Source organism: Nerophis ophidion, linkage group LG02, assembly GCF_033978795.1.
Source record: "Nerophis ophidion isolate RoL-2023_Sa linkage group LG02, RoL_Noph_v1.0, whole genome shotgun sequence".
Classification (NCBI taxonomy): Eukaryota; Metazoa; Chordata; class Actinopteri; order Syngnathiformes; family Syngnathidae; genus Nerophis; species Nerophis ophidion.
This window is the reverse complement of record NC_084612.1, coordinates 64929215-64953443: the sequence shown is the minus strand read 5'-3', so window position 1 is coordinate 64953443 and position 24229 is coordinate 64929215. Positions and strand designations below refer to the sequence as shown.

The following is a 24229-nucleotide window of genomic DNA, read 5'->3' as shown; positions in this document are numbered from 1 at the left end:
GGAAATGGTATAGGCGGAAAGTTGTAATTTAATAAGAAAATAAACGAGTCTAAGGGTATGTCTTCATATTATATAGAAAATATCTTCATTTTTAGAGGATTAAATCAGAGCACTCTGGAAAAAATATGTGATTTTACGATAATAAATAAGTAATAGAACCAAAATACTGTCACAATATTATCCGCGATAAAGTTGGAATTTTTCATAAATAATGTCATCATACTCAGCGAGTAGAATTTTTTTTTTTAAATTGTACGATAATAAAGTGAAAACATGCAATATGCAAGAAATCTGTTGGCATAAAAAAAAACATTTCAGATAAATCGTGCTAAGATTTTGGCACTGTTTTGACGACAACTGCTACAGTTTTGAAGCAAAACGGAGTGTACTATTTAGCTGTCACCAGCAGTCCCAACTAGTTTGATTTCTGATGAACTACAACGTAAATTTTTTTCAAACGAATATCACTATCATATCGAAAAACAGTTTTGAAATGTTCCCCATCGAGGACATTTAAGTCAAATTTACATGAAGTGGAAAGTTGTCATTTAATGAGAGTAGTTTGAGAGTAAAGTTGTACTGATACTATTATAACAAAACACATCGACTGTACATGTTTAAAGAATAAAGTCAGAGTAATCCCAAAATTAATTCATAGCATTAAGAAGGCCAAAGAATGACCAGAAATGCATGATATGATCATATAATGAAGAAGGTTGGAATTTTGCATGAATAAATAATTTAAGTCGGACTAAAAAATAAAAATGACAGAAACAAAAGTGGAAAAATTATTAAAGTAAATGTGTAAAATTATTAAATAAAAATGTATTCAGAGAAATAAACATTACGAGATTAAAAAAAAAAATGTTGCTACAATAAATGCGTTATAAAAAAGGCAGAACTATGCGTGAAAAAAACAATTGTACAAAATATTTTTTTAATCAAAATAGAATCATTATAATTGGAGAAATAAGTATAATTTTTCTAAAACTAAAGTCAAATTGTAATTTTAAAGAGAAAAAAAGTTGTCATTCCTTAAAATGTAATATGACAAAATAGAAATAATTTTACAGGATTAGTCAGAATTTAAATAAATAAATGATAAATGGGTTGTACTTGTATAGCGCTTTTCTACCTTCAGGGTACTCAAAGCTCTTTTGACACTACTTCCACATTTACCCATTCACACACACATTCACACACTGATGGAGGGAGCTGCCATGCAAGGCGCCAACCAGCACCCATCAGGAGCAAGGGTGAAGTGTCTTGCTCAGGACACAACGGACGTGACGAGGTTGGTACTAGGTGGGAATTGAACCAGGGACGCTCGGGTTGCGCACGGCCACTCTACCACTGCGCCACGCCGTCCCTGTACCATTTAATGTGGTATTAGATTGTTTTTATTTTTTTTTTAAGTATAAACACTCTCATATGTGTCTTTAATATTTCAACTTATCGTTCTTAACATTATGACTTTTTTTCTTGAAGAGACATTTTTTTTCCGGATAATTTGACATATTTGGACACAAATGCATGGAGTGGAGCTGCCCACCCTCCACTGGTCTTATTGTGTCCCCACAGAGTGTGCAGTCAGGAGAATGGGCAAATCGGAAAGCCAAATGGACATCATGGAGAAATCAAGCAAACCTGGCAAACATCGTTGGACGGTGGCAGAGATCGGTCTGTCTGTGCTCCTGCTGCTGCTCAGCTGTGCCTTGGCCGGACTCGTGGTCCTCTACACGTCTGTCCTGAAAGGTAAAACCTCATTTTATTGTCGCTCATTAAATAGTAAAAGCCTTTTTAAAAAAAAAAAAAAAAAAAAAAAAAAATCATAATAAAGCAATTACAGGCTTCACGGTGGCAGAGGGGTTAGTGTGTCTGCCTCACAACACGAAGGTCCTGAGTAGTCCTGGGTTCAATCCCGGGCTCGGGATCTTTCTGTGTGGAGTTTGCTTGTTCTCCCCGTGACTGCGTGGGTTCCCTCCGGGTACTCCGGCTTCCTCCCACTTCCAAAAACATGCACCTGGGATAAGTTTATTGGTAACACTAAAATTGGCCCTAGTGTGTGAATGTTGTCTGTCTATCTGTGTTGGCCCTGCGATGAGGTGGCGACTTGTCCAGGGTGTACCCCGCCTCCTGCTCGATTGTAGCAGAGATAGGCACCAGCGCCCCCCGCGACCCCAAAGGGAATATAAGCGGTAGAAAACGGATGGATGGATAAAGCAATTACAGTATAAAGCAGCGGTCACCAACCTTTTTGAAACCAAGAGCTACTTCTTTGATACTGATTAATACAAAGGGCTACCAGTTTGATACACACTTAAATAAATGTCCAGAAATAGCCAATTTGCTCAATTTACCTTTAATAAATAAATCTATAAGCTACAATCGGGCGCCTTCCGCCCGATTGTAGCTGAGATAGGCGCCAGCGCCCCCCGTGACCCCAAAAGGGAATAAGCGGTAGAAAATGGATGGATGGATGGATATAAAAAATGAGTATTTCTGTCTGTCATTCCGTCGTACATTTTTTTTCCTTTCACGGAAGGTTTTTTGTAGGGAATAAATGATGACAAAAACACTTAAGTGAACGGTTTAAAAGAGGCGAAAACAGGAAAAAAAATTAAAATAAAATTTTGAAACATAGTTTATCTTCAATTTCGACTTTAAAATTCTAAATTCTAGCAAAAAAAAAGAAGAGAAAAACTAGCTAATTCGAATCTTTTTGAAAAAAATTAAAAAAAGAATTTATGGAACATCATTAGTAATTTTTCCTGATTAAGATTATTTTAGAATTTTAATGACAGGTTAAAATCCAATCTGCACTTTGTTAGAATATATAACAAATTGGACCAAGCTATATTTCTAACAAAGACGAATCATTATTTCTTCTAGATTTTCCTTAACAAAATTTTAAAATAAATTCAAAAGACTTTGAAATAAGATTTAAATTTGATTCTACAGATTTTTTTGATTTACCAGGATATTTTTTTTAAATTTTAATCATAATAAGTTTGAAGAAATATTTCACAAATGTTATTCATCGGAAAAACAGAAGCTAAAATGAATAATTAAATTATTATTATTTTTTTTATTCTTTACAATAAAAAAAAAAAAATTACTTGAACATTGATTTAAATTTTCAGGAAAGAACCAAAAAGTTCTATTTTTGTTTCATCTGACCACATGACATTCTCCCAATCCTCTGCGGTATCATCCATGTATCCATTTTGGTATAAACTCAACTTGTCGTGTTTGGAGGAAGAAGAATACTGAGTTGCAACCCAAGACCACCAGACCTACTGTGAAGCGTGGGGGTGGAAACATCATGCTTTGGGGCTGTTTTTCTGCTAAGGGGACAGGACGATTGATCCGTGTTAAGGAAAGAATGAATGGGGCCATGTATCATGAGTTTTTGAGACAAAACCTCTTTCCATCAGTGAGAGCTTGGAATGGTTGACCAGATAATTATTTTCCACCATAATTTACAAATAAATTCTTTAAAATTCCTACAATGTGAATTCCTGGATTTTTTTTCACATTCTGTCTCTTACAGTTGAAGTGTACCTATGATGAAAATTACAGACTTCTGTCATCATTTTAAGTGGGAGAACTTGCACAATCGGTGGCTGACTAAATACTCTTTTGCCCCACTGTATTTCCAACAATTTGTTTATATAATAAATGTATTTTAATTAGAAACTAAAAAGCATTGTTTTCTGTGTATTTGTTCACCGATACTGAATAAGCCCTCAGTTCTAAACATGAGATATGTTTTGAAAATATTCAAATATTTATATATATATTAAATATTAAGTATATAACATATTTCTCATGAAACAGTCTACATTAAATATCTTATAACAAATACTGTAACACCTGCTTTATATACACAATAGATTACATTTAACAATCAAAACACTTTAGTATTTCAAAGAAGGTATATAATACAGAGCAGTGATTTACTTGCAAAAATAAGATCTAATAATCTGATTGATGATTTCGACATGTAAATACTGATCTGCTTTGAATATTAAATTCTTGAGATCACAAATATATATAAAAATAGACAACAGAGTAATAGACAAATTGTGTTCTATAGCTACAAATGTACAGAATTTGAGGGTATTTATGACTTAAAAATGTGATATGTAAGGCATGGGCTTATGTTGCAAGTAATATGTAGCAGAGCAGAATGTTGCATTCCCTCTTTGTCAAAAGAGCAAAGATTATAACGAGCGCTTCTGGGAATCTCTCTCTTCCAGAACAATCTCACAGGTCGAGCCTGACGCGGAGCTCGGCAGGCGTCGGAGGTGAGTGTCTGCGTGCGCCGCCTCGGAGTGAACACACTGGGGGATAAGTGCTGTCAGACACTCTTCCCTGCCTCATCAGCAGAGCACATCTTGTCAGAGTGGCAATGTCTATGTGAAACGCTTTATACCAGCTTCATCTGATCTGTGATGTCATGGGTCAATAAAACCTGATTTGTAATTATTTTTATAAGTCTTGTTGACCGTGATCTTGTACTCCAGGTCAGCTGTTTCGCTCCAATCTGGACAATGTGTGCACGACTGCAGACTGTGTTACAGCAGGTAAGGCTCAAAAGACTCTGCCAAATACAAACCCCATTTCCATATGAGTTGGGAAATTGTGTTAGATGTAAATATAAACGGAATATAATTATTTGCAAATCCTTTTCAACCCATATTCAATTGAATGCACTACAATGACAAGATATTTGATGTTCAAACTCATAAACTATTTTCTTTTGCAAATAATTAACTTAGAATTTCATGGCTGCAACACCTGCCAAAGTAATTGGGAAATGGCATGTTCACCACTGTGTTACATCACATTTTCTTCTAACAACACTCAATAAACGTTTGGGGACTGAGGAAACTAATTGTTGAAGCTTTGAAAGTGGAATTCTTTCCCATTCTTGTTTTATGTAGAGCTTTAGTCTTTCAGCAGTCCGGGGTCTCCGCTGTCGTATTTTACGCTTCATAATGCACCACACATTTTCGAAGGGAGACAGGTCTGGACTGCAGGCGGGCCAGGAAAGTACCCGCACTCTTTTCCTACGAAGCCACGCTGTTGTAACACGTGGCTTGGCATTGTTTAGCTTAAATAAGCAGGGGCGTCCATGATAACGTTGCTTGGATGACAACATATGTTGCTCCAAAACCTTTATGGACTATTCAGCATTAATGGTGCCTTCACAGATGTGTAAGATACCCATGCCTTGGGCACTAATACACCTCCATACCATCACAGATGCTGGCTTTTGAACTTTACGCCTATGACAATCCGGATGGTTATTTTCCTCTTTGTTCCGGAGGACACCACGTCCACAAATTCCAAATATAATTTGAAATGTGAACTCGTCAGACCACAGAACACTTTTCCACTTTGCATCAGTCCATCTTAGGTGAGCTCGGGCCCAGCCAAGCCGGCGGCGTTTCAGGGTGTTGTTGATAAATGGCTTTCGCTTTGCACAGTAGAGTTTTAACTTGCACTTACAGATGTAGCGACCAACTGTAGTTACTGACAGTGGTTTTATGAAGTGTTCCTGAGCCCATGTGGTGATACATTTTACACACTGATGTCGGTTTTTGATGCAGTACCGCCTGAGGGATAAAAGGTCTGTAATATCATCGCTTACGTGCAGGGATTTCTCGAGATTCTCTGAACCTTTTGATAATTTTACGGACCGTAGGTGGTAAAATCCCTAAATTCCTTGCAATAGCTCGTTGAGAAATGTTGTTCTAAAACTGTTGGACAATTTGCTTACAAATTGGTGACCCTCGCCCCATCTTTGTTTGTGAATTACTTAACATTTCATGGAAGCTGCTTTTATACCCAATCATGGCACCCACCTGTTCCCAATTAGCCTGCACACCTGTGGGATGTTCCAAATAAGTGTTTGATGAGCATTCCTCAACTTTATCAGTATTTATTGCCACCTTTCCCAACTTCTTTGTCACGTGTTGCTGGCATCAAATTCTAAAGTTAATGATTATTTGCAAAAAAAAATGTTTATCTTTGTAGCATATTCAACTGAATATGGGTTGAAAAGAATTTGCAAATCATTGTATTCCGTTTATGTTTACATAGAACACAATTTCCCAACTCATATGGAAACGGGGTTTGTAAGAAATCCGCTCTCATGCTTACATTTTTGACGTCCCCTCTCCTGCTGAAGCGTCCCGCCTCCTGCAGAACATGGATCCATCCGTGAAGCCTTGTGATAACTTCTACCAGTACGCCTGTGGGGGCTGGCTGGAGCGCCACATCATCCCGGAGACCAGCTCGCGCCACAGCGTCTTTGACATTCTGAGGGACAAGCTGGAGATTGTGCTCAAAGGTCAGGGGTGGCGAGTCCATTAGGGGTCACGGTAAAAAGTGGTTGTCATTGTTGGGTGGATAGATGGCTGGCTGCAAAAATGTGAGCACCAACTGGTCAATAGCCCTGGCGTTTTTTTAATATATAAATACATACAGTGGGGCAAAAAAGTATTTAGTCAGCCACCGCTTGTGCAAGTTCTCCCACTTAAAATGATGACAGAGGTCTGTAATTTTCATCACAGGTACACTTCAACTGTGAGAGACAGAATGTGGAAAAAAAAAATCCAAGAATTCACATTGTAGGAATTTTAAAGAATGTATTTGTAAATTATGGTGGAAAAAAAGTATTTGGTCAACCATTCAAAGCTCTCTCTGTGGGAAGGAGGTTTTGTCTCAAAACCTCACGATACATGGCCCCATTCATTCTTTCCTTAACACGGATCAATCCTCCTGTCCCCTTAGCAGAAAAACAGCCCCAAAGCATGATGTTTCCCCCCCCATGCTTCACAGTAGGTATGGTGTTCTTGGAATACAACTCAGTATTCTTCTTCCTCCAAACACGACGAGTTGAGTTTCTACGAAAATGGATGCATGGATGATACAGCAGAGGATTGGGAGAATGTCATGTGGTCAGAGGAAACCAAAATACAAATTTTTGGTATAAACGCAACTCATGTTTGGAGGAAGAAGAATACTGAGTTGCATCCCAAGAACACCATACCTACTGTGAAGCATGGGGGTGGAAACATCATGCTTTGGAGCTGTTTTGCTGCTAAGGGGACAGGACCATTGATCCGTTTTAAGGAAAGAATGAATGGGGCCATGTATCGTGAGATTTTGTGCCAAAACCTCCTTCCATCAATGAGAGCCTTGAATGGTTGACCAAATGCTTATTTTCCACCATAATTTACAAATACATACTTTAAAATTCCTACAATGTGAATTACTGGATTTATTCCCCCACATTCTGTCTCTCACAGTTGAAGTGTACCTATGATGAAAATTACAGACCTTGCATCCCAAGAACACCATACCTACTGTGAAGCATGGGGGTGGAAACATCATGCTTTGGGGCTGTTCTTCTGCTAAGGGGACAGGACGATTGATCCGTTTTAAGGAAAGAATGAATGGGGCCATGTATCGTGAGATTTTGAGCCAAAACCTCCTTCCATCAATGAGTGGGAGAACTTGCACAATCGGTGGCTGACTAAATACTTTTTTGCCCCATTGTATTTATATGAAAAAAAAATTTAACTTGGGACTTCCTGCGGGCCGGATTTAGGACGCTAGCAGGCCGAATCCGGCCATAGTTTGGGGACCCCTGTTTTATACTATTTATTAGATATATAATTTTAGTTATTCTCCAGTGTGGATTCCTCAAAGGCAGCGTTTTTCCTCAATCCTCAGTGCTATGCCACATTTTTTTATTGTTAATAATGCTGTGTGTGCGTTTTTTCCTCTTTATTTTCTTTCTGTAAAGCACTTTTGTGTCACCACTTGCCTTTGTAAGAAAAGTACTTTTAAAATATCATTTGATTTGATTCATAAATAAAATGGAATCAATTACTTACTTTAAATGCAAAGCGGGTGTTTGCTGCTCCCAGGTGTTCTCGAGACTGAGAATGAAGAAGACAGAGAAGCCATCAAGAAGGCCAAAATCCTCTACAGCTCCTGCATGAACGAGAGTAAGATTGGCACCTGGAGGCATAAGTAATATTTTGGCTAGAGCTCTTGAATGTGATCTAATTTAGGTGTGCAGGCAGGTGTACCTTGTGTTGAGGTTTTGTGCTTCCTTGCAGGCCTCATAGAGCAGCGAGACTCCCAGCCCCTCCTGAAGCTCATAGACGGTAACTGGCCAGTGGCATCTGATGATTGGAACACCACCACTGGTAGAGCAAACATTAACAAGTAAAGTTGTCCCACAGACTTGCCATGACTTGAACATCATTGTGTTGCAGAAGAAGCATGGAGCCTTGAGGACACTCTGGCTACACTGACAGCTCATTATCACAAGAAGGTCCTGCTGGACATGTACGTGTGGACCGACGACCGGGACTCTCGGCGCCATATTGTTTACGTAAGACCGCCACTGTCTGTTATGTTTGGAGCTGTTGTGTAATCGTTACTGCAACGGCACAGTTACAAGTAATGCAAGGAACCAATATTTAGTCAATTGCAGATGCCTAAATGTAGCAGAACTATCATCCATCCATCCATCATCTTCCGCTTATCCGAGGTCGGGTTGTGGGGGCAACAGCCTAAGCAGGGAAACCCAGACTTCCCTCTCCCCAGCCACTTTGTCTAGCTCTTCCCGGGGGATCCCGAGGCGTTCCCAGGCCAGCCGGGAGACATAGTCTTCCCAACGTGTCCTGGGTCTTCGCCGTGGCCTCCTACCGGTTGGACGTGCCCTAAACACCTCCCTAGGGAGGCGTTTGGTGGCATCCTGACCAGATGCCCGAACCACCTCATCTGGCTCCTCTCGATGTGAAGGAGCAGCGGCTTTACTTTGAGTTCCTCCCGGATGACAGAGTTTCTCACCCTATCTCTAAGGGAGAGCCCCGCCACACGGCGGAGGAAACTCATTTCAGCCGCTTGTACCCGTGATCTTATCCTTTCGGTCATGACCCAAAGCTCATGACCATAGGTGAGGATGGGAACGTAGATCGACCGGTAAATTGAGAGCTTTGCCTTCCGGCTCAGCTCCTTCTTCACCACAACGGATCGGTACAACGTCCGCATTACTGAAGACACCGCACCGATCCGCCTGTCGATCTCACGATCCACTCTTCCCCCACTCGTGAACAAGACTCCTAGGTACTTGAACTCCTCCATTTGGGGCAGGGTCTCCTCCCCAACCCGGAGATGGCATTCCACCATTTTCCGGGCGAGAACCATGGAGAACTATCATGAAAAGTTATAATTAAATATCACAAAAGAAAGGTATACATACTGATGCATCATTACTAACATTAGGGCAGTCACATGCTTAATTTTTTAAATCCACAGTTTTGAATTTAAATCAGGGGTGCCCACACTTTTTCCGCAGACAAGCTACTTTTTAATTGACCAAGTGGAGGGAATCTAACTCATTGCAGGGGTCGGCAACCCAAAATGTTGAAAGAGCCATATTGGACCAAAAATACAAAAACAAATCTGCCTGGAGCCGCAAAAAAATAAAAGCCATATTAGATACAGATAGTGTGCCATGAGATATAAATTGAATTATGAAGACTTAAAGGAAACTAGATGAACTCAAATATAGCTACAAATGAGGCATAATGATGCAATCATATATACATACAGGTAACCTAAATAGCATGTTAGCATCGATTAGCTTGCAGTCATGCAGTGACCAAATATGTCTGATTAGCACTCCACACAACTCAATAACATCAACAAAACTCACCTTTGTGCATTCATGCACAACATTAAAAGTTTGGTAGACAAAATGCGACAGAAAAAGAAGTGGCATAAAACACGTCTTAGAAAGTCGGAGAAAGTTATACATGTAAACAAACTACGGTGAGTTCAAGGACCGCCAAAATTAGTAGGACAAAACGGCACTCGCCAAATACTCAAATCAGTGGAGCATGTTTAATACAAACAGTGTGCTTCATAGCAATTAGGGAGGTTTGGGTCATGTTTGTCCTCCTGCAGAAACCATAGTAAAACAAAAAATATGTTTTTTTCCTCTCATCTTTTTCCATTTTTCATATATTTTTGAAAAAGCTCCAGATCGCCACTAGGGCGGCGCTAAAGAGCCGCATGCAGCTCCAGAGCCGCGGGTTGCCGACCCCCGAGGTTTGAAAGGGGTGGAAAGTTTCCGGTAAATTTTCGGAAACTTTCCAGAAATTTCCAACGGAAAGTTAAAGCTCAGGAAGTCTGGAAATATTGACAATTTTTGGGTTATTCAAAGTTGGACACAGTCCGTGGGAATTAATGGGAAATATATGGGAATTACAATAATTATATATTATTGGGCACTTGTCTATATGCTGCTGCATCTTTGTGGCATTTTTGACATAGCTCTTTGCACAGTATTTGCAAATGTACACAGCCTTTCCGCCTACATTGGTTGGGGTGAACTGTCTACACACATCAGATGGTGTACGTGGCATTATTCTGTTTGTATTTATTTAATCTTGTAAGACACTAATGCAATGCCACACACTTATCTCTTATCACTAACCATTTTGCGGTGAAGGTAAAAGAGCTTGTACGATCAAAATAAATTGCATGATTAGTCCAGGTGTGTTTAAGATTGCCATAATTTTTGTTTTAGATTATACACATGACGAAACTCATTTTTGACAGCCCTATAAATAAAATTAAAAAAAATAAAATAAAATGTATAACAATTTTCTAAGCTGAAAAATAGTTTTAGTCATGTTTTGCTTTTATAAATAATATTTCGGCTGGGCGTAGAAGTGATTATTTATGATGTAATGTTCCCTGTAAAGTTTAAAAAAAACATTACATTGTCACCATCCAGCAAAAAACACACAACTCCAAATGTGTTTTTTTCGGTCAGGGACACAAAGTAAATATATTTTTCCTTTTGTTTCTTTATTTAAAAAATAGATGCACGCTTTTAAAAGTAAATTAAAATTTTATTTATGTTGTATTTTGTCAAGATTGACCAGCCAGGACTTGGGATGCCATCGAGAGATTATTACTTTAATGATGGGAACTACAAAAAGGTGAGTCATTCATAAAAAAGTTCAAATTTTAACATAATTATGTCATGTAACTGTTACTGATGACACTGTACTGCGCCACACAACTCTTTATAGTACGATCATGGGTTCAGTCATTTCTAGAATCACTACAATGAACTACATTTGATCTTAAGATCTTCCAACAAATAATGACCTAAAACTTTGCGCTATAGGTTCGAGAGGCCTACCTGAACTTCATGGTCTCCATCGCTAAAATAACCCGTGAGGACAAAAACTTGACGCAGGAGGACGACCGTGTGTGGGAGGAAATGATGCATGTGTTGGACCTGGAGATAGACATCGCCAACGTGAGTAAAAAAAGCAAAAACGAGATATTGCAAATTTGTCATGTGAATGCCAAAGAGTAGGGCAGTAAATCTTTGGGCACCGCACGATTCGATTTCTTGGGCGTAACAATTCGATTAAAAATCGATATTCCATTCAAAACGATTCTCAATTCCAAATTTTTTTTTTTTTTTTTAAACATTGGGTGCCAGAACTATGATTAACTACATTCCTCCATAAAATAAACAAACAGCTCTAATACATTTCTATATTACTTAAAATGGTTTTGTTTGATGAATTTCTACCCAAACATTACAAAAAGAGGCTGGGCAGGACAAAATTAAAAGAAAAACAATTATTATTTTTTTAAATGAAATTTTAATTTTTTTAATCAATTAAGAATCTTTCCAAATAAAAATAAAATTTGCAATTCATACGAAAAAAAAATTGTTCTTTTACACACCTTCTAAAGCAGGGGTCTCAGACACGCGGCCCACCGGCCAATTGCGGCCCGCGAGACGTTATTTTGCGGCCCCCACCTTAATATGGAAGTTTAACGTTAGTGCGGCCCGCGAGTTTTATATGCATGCCGCTTGACAGCCTTGTGTTGTTTGGGTCCAAAATGGCTCTTTCAACGTTCTGGGTTGCCTAGTCCTGCATTAGTGGAAAAGCAGCAAATGAGTGAAAGCGACAGAGACGTTGCCATGGAGACGAGGGTTTTCTTACGTGCCTGGCTGCAGTCACATTGCGACACCTGTCCGTCAGTAATAACAGTCCCCCGATAACCTGGACCAATTCAATTATTGTTTAATTTGTATTGCCTCACACGATGAACACTATATATATATATTTCTATATGACGCCGGATAACACTCCGGGAGCCGTCACTTTTTTGCACTCGGTATCCCGGTACTTTCCCGGCTATTATCCGCCGACCGCCGTGTTGCTGTAGGAAGGGAAAGCGGAACGACACACTTTGCGAAAATAACATTATTCTCCGTGCGTTGGCTAAATATAAATATATTCCACAACCCCAAACATGTCTTTTTCAAACCCTGCAGTTAAGGGAAAGGTTAGTGATGAGCAAAGACAATTCCAGGAAAAGTGAGCGTGTCTTATTTGCACAGAGAAAGTTGTGGTGCAATTTAAAGTCATTATACAACTAGACATGCTGAGAAGTATGCAACATTTTTTTTTAAGAAATCTCTTGCGGCCCAGCCTCACCCAGACTCTGCATCCAGGTAAATTGAGATTGAGACCCCTGTTTTAAAGAGACACTGTGGCAAAGCAGACACAATTTATGTCATATACAGTAATAGTTTTTTTTCAGGAGCAGCATCTCCTAACAACACACCACAAATGATCATTACTACATTTTTCCAGACCACGAAATGTGTTGTGTGTGTACATTTCCAAATTAGATATTCTTGAAGGGGAACTGCACCTTTTCGGAATGTTCCCTATTATTCACAATCATTGTGAGAGACAAGAACACATATGTATTTTTTTTATTTTTGGATTTTAATTTATAATAATCCTCTTGTTGTAGGTGGCTCGCAATGCAGATAATAGGAGTAATTCATTATGTCTCCAAATCACTCTAAAAATGCATCAAAAAACACCATCTTGTGAACTGAATATTTACCAAGTATTAGAAATATTGTTATTTTAAGCGCTAAAGCAGGACAACTACTTTCAGCCGCATCGTTATCACAGACGTCGCTTCCATCCATCCATTTTCTACCACTTGTCGCATGGGGGCTGGAGCCTATCCCAACTGCACTCTGGAAGAAAGCAGGGTACACTCTGTACCCACCTCATCACAGGGCCAAAACAGATAAGACAACCATTCACTCACATTCACACTTTAGAGCCAATTTAGTGTTGCCAATTAGCCTATCCCCAGGTGCATGTCTTTGGAGGTGGGAGGAAGCCGGAGTGCCTACATAGGGAGACTCCGAGCCCGGTAGTCAAACCCAGGACCATCTTATTGTGAGGCACGAGCACTAACCACTGTGTAACCCGTGGCGCCCCTCCTCTGACTTGGTAAAGTTAATTTGAGATTACAGATAATACTTCTCACCTGGAGAATAGACGTTTGTAGGCATAAACCGAGAAGTTGTTCATCCGTGACATTCAACTTAGACCCGGAGATGCAGAGAAAGACACGAAAAGATGCTCATCTGCGGCAACTTTTTTTATCTCTCCGTGTGGCTTATGAATAATTCTTCATCTAAACGGGACGATATGAACATCCCATCAGTCTGCATCCAAGTGAGAGCAGTCATTGCACAGGAAGTGATTGTTTTATGTTTGTATTTGTTGTTTAGCCCATATATATATAACAAGTTGATGATGGTGTTTTATATATTTTTTTTAGAGTGCTTTTTGGCGGTATAAGGGTGACTCTCATTGACTCCAATGTTAGCGGACTTTTGCCAACGCTGACTTACGAGTTAGACTGCAGGAAATAAAATAAAAATATATGAGTGCTTGTCTTCCATAAGGACTGTGAATGATAGACAAAATTCCGAAAAAAGAATGCAGATACCCTTTAAGTGGACAAACATACTCCTACCACCCAGACACTATTGAGATACAGTACTTGCTTTATATAAACAGTGTTATAAAACACTGTTTGTCTAACACCAAGCTTTTACTAGGACAGAAGAGTGAAAATATACCTGGTTAATGCATACAGAGTAGAGATAATGGCTTTTTTTGCCAATATCCGTTATTCCGATATTGTCCAACTCTGAATTACCAATTCCGATATCAACCGATACCGATATATACAGTTGTGGAATTAACACATTATTGTGCCTAATCTTGTTGTTTTGCCCCACTGGATGCATTAAACAATGTAACAAGGTTTTACAAAATAAATCAGCTCAAGTTATGGAAAAAAATGCCAACATGGCACTGCCATATTTATTATTGAAGTCACCAAGTGCACAATTTTTTTTAGCATGCCTCAAAACAGCAGCTTGGAATTTGGGACATGCTCTCCCTGAGAGAGCATGAGGAGGTTGGGGTGGGCAGGGTTTGTGAGGTGGAGGGTGGGTGGGGTTGAGGTGTGTGGGGGGGTATATTGTAGCGTCCCTGAAGAGCTAGTGGTGCAAGGGTTTCTGGGTATTTGTTCTGTTCTGTTTATGTTGTGTTTGTCTCGAAATGTGTTTGTCATTTATGTTTGGTGTTGGTTCAGTGTGGCGCATATTTGTAAAAATGTTAAACTTGTTTATACGGCCACCCTCAGTATGACCTGTATGGCTGTTGACCAAGTATGCCTTGCATACACTTGTGTGTCTAAAACGCAGTAGATATTATATGATTGGGCCGGCATGCAAAGGCAGTGCCTTTAAGGTTTATTGGCACTCTACTTCTCCCTACGTCCGTGTACCACTCCGCACAGCGGCGTTTTAAAAAGTCAATTAATTTTACTTTTTGAAACCGATACCAATAATATCCAATATCACATTTTAAAGCAATTATAGGCCAATAATATCGTCAGTCCGATGTTATCGGACATCTCTAATACAAAGTTTATCATGGCAACTACGAGATACTTTGCATGGAACCCAACGTAAAACACTATGTGGTGCAGGTACAAAACCAGGAACAGAAAAAGCAAGGTCTGAACCAGGCAGGTTACATAAACCTGCCTTTGTAGTTCTTTGCTAACCAAGTTACAACATACTGTAAGTCTCTGTATAGTATATTTTATTGAGTAGAACTGCAAAATAAGCCACTACGGGGACAAATTAGATCCCTTGGCATGAAATTTATACTGTCAAAAAGCATGCATGATTGGGAGAACCCTTGTCTTCCTTTCAGGCCACATCCCCGGCTGAGGAGAGACAGGACGTCACGGTTCTTTACAACAAAATGACGCTTAGTGAGCTGCATGCCACATTCAGCTTCAACGTAAGTTCTGGCTCCGGTGATAAGAAAAAAATACGGCAAGAAGCGGCTAAACAAAAACAATGTAATCAGCATGAATGTTTAGCAAAACTGTATTCAGCTACATTGCTTTGTTTTGTTTTCCAGGGTTTTAATTGGACCCGGTTTGTTCACGGGGTTCTATCCAGCGTATCCCTTAATGTGGAGCTGGAAGAGGAAGTAGTGGTGTATGGCTCGCCCTACCTTGACAAGATGAATGAAGTCCTCTCCAGACACAGTGTCAGGTCAGCGCCAGCCCTGTTAGCAAGAACATAAACGGTAGACTACAAACTTAATAATGTGACCGATTGACGGCTTGAACAGAACTTTGCAGAACTACCTCACCTGGCAGCTCGTCAGCGACAGAGTGAACAGCTTGAGTCGCCGCTTCAAAGATGCAAGGGCTCGTTACAGAAAGGTAGGCTCTATCGTTACCATGGCGGGACTGCAAAATCCATGTTCTAGTGACTGTGTGTCTTCAGGTCCTGTACGGGACCACAGTGGAGGACGCTGGGTGGCGGGAATGTGTCCGTTACGTCCAGAGCAGCATGGAGAATGCAGTTGGAGCTCTTTATGTGCGGGAGACCTTTGCCGGAGAAAGCAAACGGATGGTCAGTTTCGAGTAGTAGTTTGGCCTTGACGATGCATAGCAGGATCTTCTATCAGCTTAGAATGGAGACATGTTTTCTAGCTCTGATAAAACTGCTGCTATTTTAACATCTCTGTTATTCTCTTGACGATCCAACATTGAGACGGTATTCATATATTAATTTTCATTTATACCTCTTCTATTTGTTCACAGGTCAGTGACCTCATCAGGAAGATCCAGACAGCATATGTAGAAACCCTGGAGGAGCTAAGCTGGATGGACGTGACCTCCAAGGAGAAAGCTAGAGAAAAGGTAAGAGTACTTATTACAAGTCATCACGCATGTACTGTGGGTCATGCATGGTTCATCTATCTGCAGGCCATGTCCATCAAGGAGCATATTGGCTATCCAGATCACATTCTACAAAACAGTAACCACAAGCTGGACCAAGAGTATGCTCATGTAAGGATTACGATTTGAGTTTGAAAAAAAATATGTCCTTAGATTCCTTATTCACTTAATTTTCTTTTCAGTTAAATTTCAGCGAGGAACACTACTTTGAGAACGTCCTAGAGAATCTTAAGTCCGAAGCCCACAAGAGTCTGAAGAAGCTGAGAGAGCCAGTGGATCCCAACTTGTTAGTTGACCCTTTTGCACTCGCCTGACTAAGGATGAAGTATTTGTGCTGTGAAACGCTTGATTTGTGGTTAACATTCCAGGTGGATCATTGGCGCTGCTGTGGTGAATGCTTTTTACTCTCCCAATAGAAACCAGATTGGTAAGAGCTCTGAAATACTTTCAGTATTTAAACAATTGATAAGCATGTTTGTTGTGTGCGCAGTGTTTCCAGCAGGTATTCTGCAGCCACCTTTCTTCAGTAAACATCAGCAGCAGGCTCTGAATTTTGGTGGAATCGGAATGGTCATCGGCCACGAGATCACACATGGATTTGATGACAATGGTAAGACCTGAGGCTTCACAATGGAAGAGGGGTTAGTGTGTCTGCCTAACAATACGGAGGTCCTGAATAGTCCTGGGTTCAATCCCGGGCTCGGGATCTTTCTGTGTGGAGTTTGCATGTTCTCCCTGTGAATGCGTGGGTTCCCTCCGAGTACTCCGGCTTCCTCCCACCTCGAAATACATGCACCTGGGAATAGGTTGAATGGCAACACTAAATTGGCCCTAGTGTGTGAATGTGAGCGTGAGTGTTGTCTGTCTATCTGTGTTGGCCCTGCGATGAGATGGCGACTTGTCTAGGGTGTACCCCGCCTTCCGCCCGATCGTAGCTGAGATAGGCACCAGCGCCCCCCGCGACCCCAGAGGGAATAAGCGGTAGGAAATGGATGGATGGATGGTAAGACCTGAAACGGTCCATTGTGGCTACTTTTTTAAATGACGGACTGAATTTGACATTCAAGGTAGCCCCGAGGCGGCATTGGGAGAGCGGTAAGAACTGCAGCCTCATAAGAAGTTGTCGGGTTAGAGTCTGTCGAGGACAGCTCTGAACTGAAAACCCAAATTTGACACTTGTCTTTCTGAAATTCTTGGATGGGTTTTCTGCTGGTACTCCAGTTTTTCTGTGGATAGATCAGTTTACTCAAAGTACTTCAATCTTTTTGCTGGTATTTTCTGGGCACTTTCACACATCTATAATCTGTAACACCTTTTTTTGATTCCCAATCTGGGCAACAGAAAAATATGCACACTGACATTTTCCTCTTACTTACACATTCAGTGCGCGAGGCTGTGGATCGCTTTACCAGCGCATTTGTGCGTCTGGAACAGTGGTTCTTAACCTTGTTGGAGGTACCGAACCCCACCAGTTTCATATGCGCATTCACTGAACCCTTCTTTAGTGAAAAAAAAAAAAAATGTTTTCAAATTCAAGACAAAGTTATGTTTTTTTTTTTACTGGTGCACAAAATGAATCGTGCATGAATATCACCTGGTTCAAAGAACAAAACCAACACAGTGCATGAACTCACAACAAATTACACACTTGCAAATCAGATGAAAAATTATAGGGAACATTGTTTGGTGATATCCATAATACGCCGATAGGGAGAAGTTTTTATTTACACAATGAGTCGGGTATGGTTTGACCTCCGCAGTGGAGGCTCCGCCGAACCCCCGAGGCCGACTCACCGAACCCCTAGGGTTCAATCGAAACCAGGTTAAGAACCACTGGTCTGGAATGACCAAAATGCAAGAAAATACATAATTAAAGACATCTTTTCTTGTAGGAGGTATAATATAGTAACCTATTGACTAAATAAAAAAACCGGACGACACGAAAAAGTTATCCAGCGATTATAAAATGAAATTGCTGAATAGATGAGATGTCTAATATTTTTGATTTCCGACCGTCTACCAAAATGTTGACACACACACACACACACACACACGTAGGACAGAGGGTTCTCGTCTGTCCATCGTTTGTCTGTGCAGCGCCAGCACCGATCCTTCAGCTGAGTGTGAAACTGTCAGTTTGCACGCCCTTCTTTCACGTGCTAAATAACATGCCAAATACTGCTCGCAAAATAATGAGTGTTGATAAATTACATCGCGCGTGCTGTATAATTACATATGCATTTTCTCCTTTCCGTCTTGTTTAATGTCGGCAGAACATTTGCATATTTTTGAAGACCGCGACGCAAAATGGATGGTGGCCTTATTTTGCTCACTTAAAGAACTGCACATTTTGGGGAATTTTTCCTATCGTTCACAATCATTATGAAAGACATGACGGATGGCTTATCTTTTTAATGCTTTCAAAATATTAAATGAACATAAATAAAAGCTCGCTTACAATGGAGCCAATGGGAGCTCCACTATTTCGTCCATAAATTTCAATAAATAACCAATTACAAAAGCAGCAACATTACTCCATTTACATTTTGTGACTTGAATACTAACCAGGAATTAGTGATATTGTTTTATATAAGCGCTAACGCAGACAAACTATTTATAGCGGCGCCGTGACCACTTCAGTGTTTTACTTTGTTTACATCATCGAAGCTTTCTCGGTTCCTTGCTCCCTGTAAGATCATTCTAGATCAGTGTTTTTCAACCTTTTTTGAGCCAAGGTACATTTTTGCCGTTGAAAAAATGCGGATGCACACCACCAGCATAAATCATTCAAACACAGAACTCAGTTGACAGTAAAGAGTCGTCACAATTGTTGGATATGACTTTAAATCATAACAAACCATGCATGACTGTAGTAGGTGTACTGTATCAATATAGGTCTTGTCTCAAAGTAGGTGTACTGTTACATCACACCCTGACTTATTTTGAGGTTTTTTTGCTGTCTTCCTGTGTGTAGTGTTTTACTTCTTGTCTTTCGCTCCTATTTTGGTGTCTTTTTCTCTTTTTTAGTATTTTCCTGTAGCAGTTTCCTGTCTTCCTTTGAGCGATATTTCCCGCATCTACTTTGTTTTAGCGATCAAGAATATTTCCGTTTTTTTCATCCTTCTTTGTGGGGACATTGTTGATTGTAATGTCATGTTCGGACGTACATTGTCTCCACAGTAAGTCTTTGCTGTCGTCCAACCTTCTGTTTTCGTTTACTTTATAAGACAGTTCAATTTTAGTTTCGTTCTACCTAACCTTCCCTCAACTTCAATGCCTTTTCTTAGTGGCACTCACCTTTTGTTTAATTTTGGTTTAAGCATTTGACACCTTTTTACCTGCACACTGCCTCCCGTTGTTTCCGACATTTACAAAGCAATTAGTTGGTGGCTGCCACCTACTGATATGGAAGATTATTATACGATTACTCTGCTAACCACTCAACAAAACACATCATTTTCAGACTGTAATTACTGGTTTGTAAAAAATATATTTTTTACCCAAATAGGTGAAATTAGATCATCTCCCACGGCACACCAGACTGTATACCGCGGCACACTACAGTGGTTGAAAAACACTGTTCTAGATCATAAATAATGAATCTCACCTGAAAAGAAGAAGTCTGAGTAGGTAATCCGACAAGTTGGTACACTTTGACAGCCATTTAGGACCAGAAAACGGTTAGGACGACACAAAAAGATGCTCGGTCCCCCGAACCCTTTTTTTCGCAAGGATTATGAGACATTCTTCCCCTAAAAGGGACCATGTAAACATCTCCGCAGTTGGCATCCTAATGACAGCAGACAATGTACAGTAAGTGATGTTTTATTACGTTTGTTTGCTCTCACAAAGTCTGCAGTGAGTAATAATTAGTGAAGAAGAAAAAAGCAAAGGTGATGAGTTTTTTAAATGAATGCGCCGCGTATGCTTAAAATGAGGAAAGTATACAAATATTATATATTATAAATGTGCCCGTTACTCCATAACATATATACTTACATCATGTATATAAAACCTGTGTTTGGATGTTTTTTAAGGGATTTGTAAGAGGAACTGCACAGCTCCCAGAGGCCCCATTGTAAGCAAACTTTTGATTGTTTTATTTAATATTTAGAACATCTATCATGTTTTTCATAATAATTGTAAAATATAGGTACATTCGTAAAAAAAAGTGCAGTTCCCCTTAAACAGACACAATCCACTTTGCTCTTGTTTAGTCATCAGTTTTGCGTGTGGTATCAGGTTTCATTCAAACACAGATGGGCAGGACATAACAAGATAATCGGTGGACATTTAGAACGACTGAATGGACTATTTGTGATCAGAGAAGACCAAGAAGTTGGCCCCAAAAAATAAAGAGAGATGACCTTACACAACACATCAATTTCCAGAGACTGGCTCAAGATAGATGTCAATGGTTGGAGTCCGGGGCGGAGGGTTTTTTTAAAGGGAGAAATGAACCCTTAGGTTCGCACATGTTTTAGTAATCGTAAACCTTTAGTATCGTATTTTTCGGACTATAAGTCGCAGTTTTTTTCATAGTTTGGCCAGGGGTGCGACTTATACTCAGGAGCGACTTGTGTGTGAAATTATTAACAGATTACCGTAACATATGAAATTGTATTATTTAGCTCATTCACGTAAAAGACTAGACGTATAAGATTTCATGGGATTTAGCGATCAGGAATGACAGATTGTTTGGTAAACGTATAGCATGTTCTATATTTATAGTTATTTGAACGACTCTAACCATAATATGTTACGTTAACATACCAGGCACCTTCTCAGTTGGTTATTTATGCGTCAAACAACGTACACTTATTCAGCCTGTTGTTCACTATTCTTTATTTATTTTAAATTGCCTTAAATGTCTATTCTTGGTGTTGGGTTTCATCAAATAAATTTCCCCCTAAATGCGACTTATACTTCAGTGCGACTTATGTTTTTTTTTCATTCTTTATTATGCATTTTTGGCAGGTGCGACTTATACTCCGGCGCGACTTATACTCCGAAGAATACGTTAAATCAGGCCGGAAATTAGATTTGTTTATTTGTGAGGATTCCCTTTAGCTGTGCTCTTGCGAGGAAACATGCTGGCATACAACAGAAACAGTTTTGCGACTATCAGCAACATGTATCGAATCAGATTCGACCCTTTTTCGATGACAGCCCCAGTTCACACTCTAAAACGCTTTGGGCTCCTTAAAAAGAAGTAGAAAAGCGCTATATAAGTACAACCCTTTACCATTTAAAGTTATGGTGAATATGTTTCCTCGAAGGGCGCAATTTCGACAAGGACGGGAACATGCTGAACTGGTGGAGCAATTACTCTGCAGAGCACTTTAAGGAGCAGTCACAGTGCATGGTGCAGCAGTACGGAAAATTCAACTGGAAGCTAGCCGGTGGGCAAAATGTAAGAAACACCACATTTTGGCATTTAATACAATGTAGAGAAGTAAAGTTTGTGTGCATTTATGTATTTTTATGATTGCAGGTGAGTGGAGTCAGCACGTTAGGCGAGAACATTGCTGACAACGGAGGGGTTCGTCAAGCCTTTAAGGTGGGCTTCTAAGTTGATACAACACCAAAGCTATACAGATATGTCTTTGAAAAATGTGTTCACAGGCTTATCTTAAGTGGGTGGAGAAAGAGGGGGAGGAGCCTCGTCTGCCCGGTCTGGACATGGACCACAAGCAGCTTTTCTTTCTTAACTTTGCGCAAGTAAGCAAGGAAAACATGTTAACACTCCTGATTACCGTGGTTGAACTACTACTCTGCGTCATACAGAGCGCTGCTTCTAGTGTATTTCCGACAAACGCCTGCCTCAAAGGATGACTTTCTGTCTTATTCAGGTTTGGTGTGGTGCTTATCGACCCGAATACGCCAGCCAATCCATTAAGACTGACTCCCACAGCCCTTTAGAATACAGGTAAGAGGCACTCACACTACCAGGTTGACTCCTCTATTGGTGGACGCCCATATTTGATCAAGGTTTAGTCCGTTGGTACACTAATATTCAAAGAACAACCCTCACTTCTTAACATTCTGTTCTTTTGTCTTTAGTTGATCAAGGTTTAGACCATTGGTTCAAAAATATTCAAAGAACAACCCTCCTTTTTTAACATTTTGTTATTTTGTCTTTAGTTGATCAAGGTTTAGACCAGGGGTCACCAACCTTTTTGAAACCAAGAGCTACTTATTGGGTAATGAATAATGCGAATGGCTACCAGTTTGATAAAAACTTAAATAAATTGCCAGAAATAGCCAATTTGCTCAATTTACCTTTAATAAATAAATCTGGGTAAAAATGGGTATTTATGTCTGTCATTTCGTCGTACTTTTTTTTTTCTCCTTTTACGGAAGGTTTTTTGTAGAGAATAAATGATGAAAAAATCACTTAATTGAATGGTTTAAAAGAGGAGAAAACAGGAAAAAAATTAAAATAAAATTTTGAAACATAGTTTATCTTAAATTTCGACTCTTTAAAATTAAAAATTCAACGGAAAAAAAGAAGAGAAAAACTAGCTAATTCGAATCTTTTTGAAAAAAAATCAAATAAATAATTTATGGAACATCATTAGTAATTTTTCCTGATTAAGAATAATTTTAGAATTTTGATTACAATTTTTAAATAGGTTAAAATCCAATTTGCACTTTGTTAGAATATATAACAAATTGGACCAAGCAAAGACAAATCATTATTTCTTCTAGATTTTCCAGAGCAAAAATTTTAAAAGAAATAAAGATTTCAATTTGATTTTACAGATTTTTTAGATTTGCCACAATATTTTTTTTTTAATTTTAATCATAATAAGATTGAAGAAATATTTCACAAATATTCTTCATCAAAAAAACAGGAGCTAAAATGAAGAATTAAATTAAAATGTATTTATTATTCTTTACAATAAAAAAAATCAATTTACTTGAACATTGATTTAAATTGTCAGGAAAGAAGAGGAAGGAATTTAAAAGGTAAAAAGGTATATGTGTTTAAAAATCCTAAAATCATTTTTAAGGTTATATTTTTTCTCTAAAATTGTCTTTCTGAAAGTTATAAGAAGCAAAGTAAAAAAATTAATGAATTTACTTAAACAAGTGAAGACCAAGTCTTTAAAATATTTTCTTGGATTTTCAAATTCTATTTGAGTTTTGTCTCTCTTAGAATTAAAAATGTTGAGCAAAGCGAGACCAGCTTGCTAGTAAATAAATAAAATTTAAAAAAATAGAGGCAGCTCACTGGTAAGTGCTGCTATTTGAGCTATTTTTAGAACATATGGTCATTACGGGCTACCTGGTCCTTACGGGCGTTGGTGATTCACAAATATTCAAAGAAAAACCCTCCCTTTTTAACACTCTGTTCTTTTGTCTTTAGGGTTCTCGGTTCGCTTCAAAATTTTGAGGCTTTCTCCGAAGCGTTCCAGTGCAAAAAAGGCAGTCCCATGAACCCTGAGCAGAAGTGCCGTGTCTGGTAGAACATTTGAGGCTTTCTTTTGTCGTGTTTCTTGTGACGGCACGCTGAAAGGACACTCGTTAGGAAGACGGCCCCAGCATGGGACTTGTTTATTTTGAGTGACAGCGATTGGCTGTTGTATTTAGCCACAGGTGAGATCCTGAATATTGCTGAAAATTTGAATTTCCCCTCGGAGATTAATAAAGTATGTCCGATTCTGATTCTGATGATCCTGGATTACTTTCAGGAATTTGAAAGAAACTCTGGCATATTACCAGTTGGCTCATGAACTGTTTGCTTCAGGAATGTTCCTTACAAATGTCAAGTGCAGATCTTTGTGATTTTCTTGTGAATGTTTTTATTCAGCACTGCGTGGAATGAACCACGGCCAGCGCTTGTAGGACTAATGAAAAACGTGGTTGGCAATGGGAGAATTAGTTCCGCTATATGACTTTGTCCAGCGACTGTTAAGTGCAGCAAATTACGTGCGAGCCTTAAGACTGTTCAATTTTTAAATTAACATTTAGAGCGCGGTGCAGTTTTTAACAAAGACTC

General features: G+C 39.3%; 2 protein-coding genes across 9 annotated transcripts in view; one reads left to right on the top strand and one right to left on the bottom strand.

The window, feature by feature from the left end:
* mmel1 (membrane metallo-endopeptidase-like 1) overlaps positions 1 to 23895 on the top strand; it is a 36858-nt gene extending 12963 nt beyond the window's left edge. The window contains exons 2-24 of the mRNA XM_061888566.1: positions 1582 to 1755; positions 4263 to 4310; positions 4530 to 4589; positions 6200 to 6361; positions 7947 to 8027; positions 8142 to 8231; positions 8301 to 8419; positions 10977 to 11042; positions 11234 to 11368; positions 15180 to 15269; positions 15393 to 15529; positions 15609 to 15702; positions 15767 to 15895; positions 16087 to 16185; positions 16252 to 16335; positions 16407 to 16510; positions 16593 to 16651; positions 16715 to 16834; positions 21504 to 21637; positions 21719 to 21784; positions 21850 to 21945; positions 22077 to 22153; positions 23597 to 23895. Coding sequence (XP_061744550.1) covers positions 1599 to 1755; positions 4263 to 4310; positions 4530 to 4589; positions 6200 to 6361; positions 7947 to 8027; positions 8142 to 8231; positions 8301 to 8419; positions 10977 to 11042; positions 11234 to 11368; positions 15180 to 15269; positions 15393 to 15529; positions 15609 to 15702; positions 15767 to 15895; positions 16087 to 16185; positions 16252 to 16335; positions 16407 to 16510; positions 16593 to 16651; positions 16715 to 16834; positions 21504 to 21637; positions 21719 to 21784; positions 21850 to 21945; positions 22077 to 22153; positions 23597 to 23696 — 2307 coding nt within the window. The 5' untranslated portion in view covers positions 1582 to 1598 and the 3' untranslated portion in view covers positions 23697 to 23895. The remainder of the gene's footprint in view (positions 1 to 1581; positions 1756 to 4262; positions 4311 to 4529; positions 4590 to 6199; positions 6362 to 7946; positions 8028 to 8141; positions 8232 to 8300; positions 8420 to 10976; positions 11043 to 11233; positions 11369 to 15179; positions 15270 to 15392; positions 15530 to 15608; positions 15703 to 15766; positions 15896 to 16086; positions 16186 to 16251; positions 16336 to 16406; positions 16511 to 16592; positions 16652 to 16714; positions 16835 to 21503; positions 21638 to 21718; positions 21785 to 21849; positions 21946 to 22076; positions 22154 to 23596) is intronic.
* Positions 1 to 24229, bottom strand: part of miip (migration and invasion inhibitory protein) — an 85625-nt gene that overhangs the window by 60512 nt on the left and 884 nt on the right. For 2 of the 8 annotated variants that reach the window (XM_061888647.1, XM_061888584.1), the window contains exons 4-10: positions 16068 to 16174; positions 15630 to 15870; positions 15489 to 15542; positions 8112 to 8228; positions 7914 to 8013; positions 6172 to 6342; positions 1648 to 1748 (exon numbers count right to left, since the gene is read on the bottom strand). The gene's annotated coding sequence lies outside the window, so the exon portion shown is untranslated. Of the gene's footprint in view, positions 1 to 1647; positions 1749 to 1847; positions 1991 to 6171; positions 6433 to 7913; positions 8041 to 8111; positions 8229 to 11248; positions 11359 to 15488; positions 15543 to 15629; positions 15871 to 16067; positions 16175 to 24229 lie in introns of those variants that run through there. The other 6 variants (XM_061888591.1, XM_061888609.1, XM_061888600.1 and 3 more) reach the window with 6 other exon arrangements.